This window comes from Poecilia formosa, unplaced genomic scaffold (genome assembly GCF_000485575.1).
Source record: "Poecilia formosa unplaced genomic scaffold, Poecilia_formosa-5.1.2 Scaffold722, whole genome shotgun sequence".
Lineage (NCBI taxonomy): Eukaryota > Metazoa > Chordata > Actinopteri > Cyprinodontiformes > Poeciliidae > Poecilia > Poecilia formosa.
The window spans coordinates 5866-16323 of NW_006800661.1; the positions used below are offsets into that span (position 1 = coordinate 5866).

General features: G+C 42.1%; 1 protein-coding gene and 2 long non-coding RNA genes across 3 annotated transcripts in view; all 3 read right to left on the reverse strand.

Annotated features, from left to right (window-relative positions):
• The window catches only part of LOC107834696 (uncharacterized), a 5314-nt gene extending 4463 nt beyond the window's left edge, over positions 1–851 (reverse strand). The window contains exon 1 of the long non-coding RNA XR_001660509.1: positions 807–851. This is a non-coding gene — a long non-coding RNA (uncharacterized LOC107834696). The remainder of the gene's footprint in view (positions 1–806) is intronic.
• Positions 852–1627: 776 nt separating this feature from the next.
• On the reverse strand, positions 1628–3719 carry LOC107834695 (uncharacterized). The gene is made up of 2 exons (XR_001660508.1): positions 2359–3719; positions 1628–2236 (listed from the first exon to the last, which is right to left on the reverse strand). It is a non-coding gene; the product is annotated as an uncharacterized LOC107834695 (long non-coding RNA).
• A 1861-nt stretch (positions 3720–5580) lies between these two features.
• The window catches only part of ufl1 (UFM1-specific ligase 1), a 12306-nt gene continuing 7428 nt past the window's right edge, over positions 5581–10458 (reverse strand). The window contains exons 13-19 of the mRNA XM_007542711.2: positions 10092–10212; positions 9853–10019; positions 7699–7829; positions 7538–7618; positions 6328–6413; positions 6064–6244; positions 5581–5995 (exon numbers count right to left, since the gene is read on the reverse strand). Coding sequence (XP_007542773.1) covers positions 5789–5995; positions 6064–6244; positions 6328–6413; positions 7538–7618; positions 7699–7829; positions 9853–10019; positions 10092–10212 — 974 coding nt within the window. The 3' untranslated portion in view covers positions 5581–5788. The remainder of the gene's footprint in view (positions 5996–6063; positions 6245–6327; positions 6414–7537; positions 7619–7698; positions 7830–9852; positions 10020–10091; positions 10213–10458) is intronic.

Below are 10458 nucleotides of genomic sequence, written 5' to 3' on the forward strand. Positions count from 1 at the left end.
TCGGGGGGATGGCCCCCAACCGACCCACCGAGTTACAGCCCTCTGGGACCCCGTTAAGGGGGTCTCCCGCGGTGGTCTTTGCCTCCGTCCCATAACCCTCCCCTATATATATATAAGATTAATAATATAAAAATGTTGTTTTAGCTGTTGGATAGTTAATGAAGGAAAACAATACATGTTCAAAACAAATGGAGACATACTGTTCAATAGAAGCAAAAATCACAATGAAAATACTTTTCCAAAATTTAACAGAGAAAAGGACAAAATAAATCAAACATCTTCTGTGTTTCCTTCACAAAAGAGCAAATAATATCCATGTTATTGTTAAAACTTTGTAGAAAAACTTTGGATGGGTAAATTATGTGAATAATTTTAAGAAACTTCTTTTACGTTATTAGTTATCATATATTTGGTAAAGTCCAAAATCCTTTTCCAGTTAAAGTTATGAATAAAGATGTTCCAATAAAATATCACATATGGAGTTTACGTTTTCTGAAATAATGAGCATTTATTTTTGATGTTTGTTGCTTTTACAGGTTGAGCAGAAACAGATTTGGAAAAATTTCAAGTTTGGTTGGATAAAATGAAAGTCTTGGATTCTGTCCTATTAAACTTTTAAATAAAATAACTACTCCAGCATGTTGGGAACCAGGGCTTTTAGTTTCTTTGTGTGGGTGGGGGGGGTTGTCTGCCTGCTGCTTCCCCATTTCATCCACTAGAGGGCGACTGGAGTATCTGCACCTGTGGAGAGCGTGCATGCTGACTCAGCATGCACGCTCAGTACATGAGGAGCTGACTGCCAACACCTTGACACCAGTCAGCTCGCTCCTGCCCGCCTGTACTTACCTGTCTGCCCTCCAACACATGTGGCCTCCTCATCTCCAACAACCCGTTCTATCAAGAACTCACTGGAATCTGAATCACTTCAAGAACGCCCACAAAGAGACCCAACCATAGAGCCCACAGTATCTCCTCTTTGGCTAAAGTCTCCTTCTAAAACAAGTAAGATCTTTCTGATTGTTTCAAAGATTCCATTTTTCCGACAACCTCGAACTCACCATTTTCCTTTGACTACTCTTCAGAAAACAGACGACTCTGGTAGCCCCTCCGAAGGACCAGACTTAGATTCTCACATTCTCATCATTGTTGAAATAATTTATCTGATTATCTCTTCTCCTGGTGGTGTTCTGTATGTGGGTAAAGAAACTGGAACCCAACATGACATTTACAGTATCTTGCAAAAGGAATCTGACCTCTTAATATGTTCCATTTTCTCAGCTCTAATGCACAAACCTCAGTGTGTTTCATTTGGGCCATCTTTATGCAACAGGAAGCAAAGCTAAAGTTGGATAAAAGCTGTAACAGCAATGCAGATTTCACCTGACATAGCAATGCCTGAATCTAGTGGACAATAACAGGAACAGCAACCAAAGATTTTTTTAGGGGTTGAACTCACAAAATGTCCTCCACTGCAAGGCAGCTGCCTTGGCCTTTTGACCAAATATTTTACACATGCTCACAGCCAAAGTTTAAAACAAATGCAAAAGGAAAACATTCTGTACCATGGTTGGTCAACCATCTTGTATCCAGGACTAGAAGGAAAAAATGGGTTAAAAAAATTCAGCAGCACAAGACAAAACAAAAACTTTAATTGCAACAACACAATTTAAAGTCATACTGAACTTTGGAGTACACACAAAAGAGCAATTACAACACTAAAACTTCAAACACTGAACTTTTTACTACAACACCACAGTCAAATTAAAATAAAAATTTTAACTGATAAATTATTGAATAGAACATTGTCAACATAAGACTAAACTATTTCTCTTGGGGGGAGGTGAGCCAACCTCACCCATCCAGCTAAGATCATCCCTGGCCTTCCAACCCTAAACGAGTACTGCCTCACCCCATGGTCCATGTAGATCTCCTCTCCTGGCTTGATGTCTCTTGTTGTTTTTATTAGGAGAAATGGGTCTGCCAGGCCTGGGAACTTTACTAACAGTGTTGAAGTTTTTGGCAGAAAGGTTTATCGGTCACCCAAAGATGGCGAGCTGCGGATGACTATCACACAGGTGGACCTGAGAGTTTATGCAGAAGTCCTTGGTCCCCAGACTTGGAAAAAGTAAATCTATGCATCTTGTCCCGCCTTCAGGGACCCCGCAAGCCGCCAGCCTCGGCAGCAATAGTGAATATTCCATGGTAGTCACATGCGATGGACCCCTTGATGAAAGTCCTGGTCACAAAGAGTCATGTGGAAGAAATAAAAATATTATTTATGAATTTATTATTATTTTAATTACAGAAGTGTCATTTTCCAAAAGAAGATCCAGGAACCGGCACTTGATATCCACCCACCTCTCCTGCTGACAGTCTTCTAGCTCTCCGAAATGACAAGTCCCGTTCACTTCTGGTCCTGGATGTGGCACATAAAGTCCTGGCTGGTTTTGGGGTGTGGTGGATAGCACAGTGCAGATCTCCAGGACCTCCTCTGCAGTGTTACAGTTCCCAGTTCAGTTGGACTTTACAATGAAGCTCTCCATCTTGGCCAATATAGGCTTCTACTGGCTCCGTTTGGCCAGGAGACAGAAACTACCCATGCATGCGGTTAGAGCTGAATATAATGTGCCCTGCATCAGAACCTGGTATGGTAGGGTCAGTAAGAGGAGGAAAAAAAAGAAACTCAATCAGGTGGTCCCGCCTCGTCTTAAACTGAATCGACTGCAACTTGTCAAAGAGGCGCCTGGGAATCTGGCCTCCACTTTCTTTTTAGGAGGCGGCGCATCATTCAGGGTTATCCTAAAAGACTTGAGAAAAGTGCCCAAGTCTGTGTATCCCTCACAGCTTCGCCTCCACCTTTTGGGCCTCAGAGTGTTGTCTGTGGAGCTAAAGGAGATAAATACATTAAAGACATCACCAAACACAAACATGCCTACCCCGAGATAAAATGCGCACACCCTGCTCAGCTTTAGGTCTCCACTCTGAGCTTCCACAGGATGCAGGACGATTGCTTGTTTCCTATTCTGAAGATTGGAATTTTGATTGTGGAGTCCTTTTTTCATCACATTCTTTTATTTCCTTTTTAATTTCTTTATTTTCTAACTCGGTGTTTCTGACATGAAGCCTGATTCAGTCTTTATTCTCACTTCAATAAGATCAGAACTACAAAGATGTCCGCGAGTGTTACCCAGAATGCACTGCAATTACTTGAGTGCTCCTCTGAAGGCTGACTGCTGTCTTTAAAACTCCGCTTTTTCACCAAGCTCTTTTAATTGTTTGTTTGCAAACTCCATTTCCTGATATGAAGCTTGATACAGTTTTTAATTTCACTTCTGAGCTTCTGCCGAGGGCTGGAACTACACAATCAGATTTGGACTACAAAAATGTCCGCTTCATTTACCCATCATGCTTAGCGGTCAGGACTTTAAATTAGCTTCTAGTTTGACCGTTTTGATGCAAACCCTGTTAAACTTTATACGGTTGGATTCAGCATGAACTTCTCTTTTAAACTACATGGGTCAGAAGAAGCTTTAAAATGATTTGGGGAACGGCAAAGAACTGAACGGAAAATCAGACTTGAACCATAAACATGCCCGCTATATTTCCCAGCATACTTTGAGGTTGGGCCTTTAAATCGGCTTATAGCTTACTGGCCTTTGATACAAACCTTGACAAACTATATACTGTTGAAATCAGTATGAGCTCCTCTTTTGGACTATATGAGTGTTAAGAAAATAAATTTAAAACATGCTAGTTTTAAAACTTAACATGTCTTGATTGAAATAGCCTAATTATAGTTTTAAAATTAGTAACTTATTCTGCCCTATTGACCTTTATGTTACCTGTAGTTACAGCAGATGGTTTGCTAAGATCTTTGGAACTGCCCTTTGTCTGTGTGGGAAACAATCAGGAGAAGTTACAGCTTTTCACACAGATCCGTGAAAAGCCATAAAACAGCAGGAGTTCAGGAGAGTCTGCTTCCATTTTGTTTAGATAATGGGGACAAATGGCCTTAGATCGTGACTTGCAGGGAGTTTCTAACTTTTAAAAAGGGTCAGAGACAGCTCCTGGTTGGATGAGCAAAGGTACGCCTTATTTTAATAAATTAAAGACAAGAATACAACTTTACTATAAAACTTTCTATACAGGAGTAACAAATCAGATTTTGCTCTTTGCAATTTCTCCAAAGACGTCTTTGCTTTGCTTTCTTTCTTCTTTTCCATCTGTCTCAGGTAAATGAATGTCTGTTTTAGTCTGTATGAAGAGTCTGTGTTGTTGTCATGTTATACTTTAAAATATTAGAATAAACTCTGAAAATGCATGACGTGGAACATTGACTGTCATCTCTGTGTGGCTTTTATTTCCACGCATGGAATCATTGAATCTGAGAGCATAAGAGAATATAATGAGCCAGAAGATAATGATTTTATTCTCTCAACATGAGTTAAAACAAGCTTTGAAAAGAACTGGAGATCGGCTAAGAACCTGAACACACTATCAGACTTGGACTATATGGCAACGGGACTTGCCCAAAGTAAATTACGGCTCCTTCTTTACTACATACTACAGCTGCACGCTGCCATTTTGATCACAGAGAACGCATATGCCTACAGCTGAACTGCTGTGTCTAATGCTGAGCAAGTCTTCTCCATGTTCAATCAGTCATTTAACCTTCTTTTGGGACCACTAAAAACCTAAAAAGTAAAGGATAGAAGAATAAAGCTGGATTTAACTCAGTTTAAAACCAGATTTTGGTGTTCTCTTGGAAATAAAGGTTTGATTTATTCTGCATTAATCTGATTTAAATTCCTGATTCATCTTTGGAGAATGAAAGGCTAATGGGGGTTCCGCAATAATCCTGTTTGAGACTTCACACATGATCCTGGACAAATATACAAAATTCAAGTCTCAATTTAAGTCTTATTTTTATCTCGAACACACAGCATGGCTTGATCAACCATGAGTGGGCTCTCCTTGGGTAGGAGGAGCCCACTCCTCCTACCCATGCCCTGGAAAAGCGACGTTTTCCAGGGCACGGGCCCCTCTCTCAGAGCAAACCCTTCTTTGTGCCCTGCCCTTATGAACAGTGAATAACTGTTCATTATTCACTCAGTAATGAACAGTTGGTTCATTATTGAATAAGAATGAATCTTGAAGGTTCTAAGATTGTCCTAAGGGAAAAATCGGGGCAAAAAATTTAAAATTGTGCCATATGAACTAACTTTTAGCGGACACACCAACATGCAGAAGCTGCTCTACCCCTGCCACAGAAAAACTGTCAAGTCTTGACCGGTCTGCGACTGGGGACCACTGCTGCATAGTACCGGCAGGCCAGCTCTAGTAGTCATTTAGTATTGCCTTGCAGGGCAACTATAATTACACTGCAGGCCAAATTTGGCCGACGGGCCAGTTTGACACCTATGATTTAGACACATCTGCAGTCTCACAGTTGTGCAGTGGCTCATTATATCTCTTAAGTGGTTCAGTCTCTGCTCCTGCTGCATGCTTTTTGTAATGTCACAGCAATTCCTGTGGTTTGACTCAGCCTGCTGAGAAATGATTCACTGAGGGGAAATGAACTGATCACACAAGGAAATAAGAAGCAGTTTTATTATGAAAATCAGTACCTCACTGAGGACTTCCATGTTAATGTTGTGTTTACTGGACTCATCCCACAGAGGAATTTCACTTCATGATTTGAAATGATTTCTACATTTACAACTCATGACATGCAGGATTACTGTCTGACTTCATAGCAGGAGCAGGAAGGAGGATGTTTTTTTTTCCTTCAGTCCTCGTTGACAGATGTCTTCCTCTGGGATAGCACCAGCTGCTTCACCTGGGGTGTCAGGGTCAGCAGCTGGGCACGGACTTTCCTGACTTCCTCCTTCTCCTCCTCATCACCATCTTCCTCCTCCTGCTTCCTGCTCTGGTTCTGACAAACCAGCTGCTTCACCACCAGGCCCTGGTAGGCAGACAGCAGCTGCTGCTGCTCCTGGAAACAAACACACACAATCAGCTGCTGGGTATTTGTGGATCTGTAGCGACCTGTGCCGGACGTACCGGTGGGATGCGGCCCGTCAGTATGCCGATAACCTGTGGGACGCAGCGGCCCGGCGCATGCAGCATGCAGTGGGTGGACGCCTGGAACAGCAGCACACTGGTCAGGTGCAGCACCAGCGCTGGGTCCTCTGCCTCTTTCAGCTGCTCTGTCAGGGCCTGGCGGTGCAGGAACTGCGCCTGTCTAAATGCATTAACACACCTCTGATTTGTGAAAACATCCAGATACAGTTCAGATCCTGGGTAGTAAACCAGTGCTCCTATTACCTTTCCTTCTTCTTGTCTCCTTTCTTGAGCATGAAGCCGCAGACCTCTGCAGAGTCTTCCAAGCTGCTCAGGAAGTCTTCCATTGTCTGGAATAAATAGGAAGAGATTTCAGATTAAATACATCAGTCTTCAGAATCAGTGCTACAACCTTAAAGAACCATTGAGCTGCAAAGATATCAAGAGGCCTATCTCGAGCTGCTATTGGGCTGCAGACAGGCCTCCAGCTCAATGGCTGGAGTTCACTCTGAAGAGGTTGCAAGTCTATCACAAAACAACAGAGAAGCTGCAAAACTGCAATGGAAACAGTTTTTTCACATCATGAGTCACTGATCAACAACTGGATGTTACTACTGGTGGAAACATGGTTGGAGGACAATGGCGCAGCATGTTTTTTTTAATGAGTTATTACACAACAAACTTATATGATTTTAATTGTGCTTCTTATTTATTGGAAACACCGCAATTATGTGGGGGTTTTTTCCCCCCAACATTGCCAGAATATCGAAAAAGTTTAGTGCACATTTGTAATAGAAAAACAGCCGGAAGCCTATAATGGAAATTGACAGCTGTCAATTAAACTGATATCTTATATGTTATTTAATATGTTTCCAGATCCGAACATTCACATCAGATCACTTGAACCTCTTGAGTTCAGCCAGCAGGCTGACAGCGACTCTGAGGTCCAACTTGTTCTACCAACAGCAGTGGTGCCGAAAGTCAGTCCCCAAGGGCTGCATGTTGTAGTTCTCTCCCTGTGCCTGATGGTAGTAACGATCTTTTCAGCATATCAGTGTTCTTCTTGCAGGGGTGGGCAGCTCCAGGCCTTGAGGACCGGTCTCCTGCAACTTTTAGATGTGTCTCTACTTCAAGAGTAGAGAAACAGGTTGAAGTAGACCGGTCTACTTCAACCTGAGTCAAATAAAGAGGTCATTAGCAGGACTCTGGAGAACTAGATTGCATTTAGGAGGTAATTCAGCTGTTGGATTCAAGTACATTGGACCAGGGAGACATTTAAGAGTTGCAGGACACCGGTCCTCCAGGACCAGGATTTCCCACCCCTCTAGGTCTTCTAACGAGCCATCATTTGATCCAGGTGTGTTAAACCAGGGAGAGAACTAAAAAATGAAGAATGCCGGCCCTTGAGGACCGACTTTGGGCACCACTGACCTACAGTTTCCTCAGGAGTCCCACCTTTCAGTTCACAGCTCACCTTGCCATTGAGGCAGTTATGCAGCTTCATCAGAGGACCTCTGGTCTCTTCTGACAGTTTGCCCAGAATCTTCACTCTGACCTGAAGCAACACAGGAACAGTCAGAATCATCAGACCCTTCAGAACCCTGGCTGGTTTCAGTGGGAGTCTCAGAAGCAGACCTCGGTGGTGATGGTGCTGGGGTTGTCGACTGACATCATCAGGTCAGCAGCGAGGAAGTTCACCAAAATGTTGGTCACATCAGTGCACAAGGTCTTCAGGATGTGCTTGGTGATCTGGATCTGAGTTTCATCTGTACCAAGGAGATTCAGAACTGGAACCTGATGCTGACTTCACAAAACTTCTATTTTCTAGATTTTTGAAACACTTATTCTAAACAGAACGTCGACCTTTAAAATCTTCTCAAATCAGGAATAAACATGGTACTAATTCAGCAGAGCAAAGGGCCAGTTCACCTGTTTTTTAGAATCTGAACCATCCAACATATGATCAGAATTTAAGGCACACTTCAGGAACGTCAATATTTTCCATTTGTTATTTTAAATATTGAAAAGGTTATTTCAATGCTAAGTTTGTTGTCTGAATTACTTTTGATCACAGACAGTTAAAAACCATGATTTAAGGTAGGCCAGTGGTCAAAAAGAAGAAAAAAATATTTTGGCTATTTTTAAAGGTGTATTTTTCTCAAAAGAAATTCAAGCACCAGAATACTGATGGCTAAAAATATTTAAGTGAATTTATGAGACAACAAATCAAATGGAGTTATTAAGCACATACATTTTTTAGAAACTTTCTTTTTAATCCTTTAGAAAAGGAAACTCAAACATTTTTCGATTCATATTTAATTTTTCCAATTGTTACTTGGTCCTAATAATGAAATAAATAAATACTATTTTTCGTATTTGACCGGTTATCTTTTTAAACAGCTGGAAAATTTAAAGCCCGTCCATCATTTGACAGGTTATAATTAAAACCCCTGACTGTTGCACACAGGCAGACATTATAGACTTTACGCAAAGATTTCATCGCAGAGGCAACTAAAATCAATTAACAAAAAAATCCTTTCTGAATTCATCTCATGGACTCTGAACTAAATGCGTCTTTCTGACCGGGAGCTGACAGCGTGTTGAAGAGTTATGGACAGGACGCTTTGGAGCGTCTGGTTAGGAAGCGCATTGAAAATATTTGGTAGAGATGGCGCCTTTAATTCAAGTCTCTATTACAGACCAGAGAAAACTAAAGAGAATGCAACATTATTTTAATCCATTTATAGTCTAAACAGAGGAGTCGGCAGTTTATTTTGAGGACATAAATAAAGGTACAGAAGTTAATTAGACGGGAACATATGCAGTGAGCTGCACAACCAATGCAGGCTCCGCCACTGTGAAGAATTAAACTTAACTCATCCTGCGATTTTAACAAATGGAGCCTTCTGGGTGCACCCAGGAGAGCGGTGTTCTGGAGGAGTGCAGCAGACGTAACATCTGTCCATTTTGGAGAAGCGAAACCACGCAAAAAAAATAAACATCCTTCGAAAAGAGCACGCCCGGACCACACAGTTAAAAACTTGCAGTGTTGAATTGATCGATTTTAATCAGACAGATCCAACTGACCGATGAACCAGCGCAGATTTCTCTGCAGCTGCGAACCAGGAGGAATTTGTGAAGCTGTGCATTCAGACCCCAGCGGATGAAGTGCTGGTAATTTAAGTGGAGTTGTTTAATTTAATTAATTATAAGTTATTGGGGACACAGTCAGTGGTTTTTGTCACTATGAAGAAAAATTTAGATGCATTTATCTGCTTTAAGTGTGATGAAATCTGGAGTGCTGTGGTGACGCAGGTACAAAGCACAACCCATGTATTGAGGCCTTAGTCCTCATGCCGGTGGTCGCAGGTTCGATTCCCAGCCTGGTGACATTTGCCGCATGTCTTCCCTCTCTCTCATTGCCCTCTTTCCTGTCAAACTACTTTCAAATAAAGGCCACTAGAGCCAACAAAACCTTTAAAAAAAAGTGTGATGGAATCTGGATTCACGATTCAACTAGGTGAATATTAACTAAACCGCATAAAAATGCGGCTAAATAACCTATGTTACTATGATTATAATTTTGATGGGTAAAAAAATTATACCAATAGTACATGACCGAATTTTTTTTATGTTGTCGATCAAGATGATGGATAACAAAAAAGTCTAGCGCATCTTCTGATATATATATTCCATTTCATATTTCAGACCTGATAAACTATGTGATCTGCTGCATGCATGCAGCACTGATTCAGCTGTATGTAAGACTAACAGTGCAGCGGGGCAGACCTGAAAATAGTTTGGTGCCCCTCTCAAACAGCCGTATGTTGTTGTACAGGTTGCTGATCTCCTCCTGCAGATCCTTCATGCTCTTCTTCTTGCAGGCTGCTGAAGGCGAGCTGTTGGAGGACATGAAGACAGTCCTCAGGACGTCCTGGTAAGCTTTGGTTAGAGGCCTGCAGAGACGGAGACAGGAAACTGACTGCTGTGTGAGGGGAAAGTGAGCTGAGCCAGACATGGTATGTTACCTGACCAGCAACTCGGCCAGCTCAGACAGGATGTCTTCAGGACAGTCGTTCAGTCTGTCCTCCAGAATAGCAGCGATCTCCTCCTGGGCCATGAAGGGAGCCTCGGCTGGCCTGTTGCGACCTTGGTAGAGTAGAACACACTGATGAGCCTCACTGCAAAACTCCCGCTAAATCTGCCACCCAGAAAGGAAAACAGCCTGACAACGACAACCCGGGGTGTTGGGTGCCAAGCAGACAGTGAAGCCCAGTGAGCAGCTTTAATGTGCATCCAGAGACACAAGCTGTGTTTCTATTAAATGTAGAATTGCTAAATTAAAATTACCAATATAAATTTGTAGAATGGAAACAATGTGAATTTGGGGAGCGG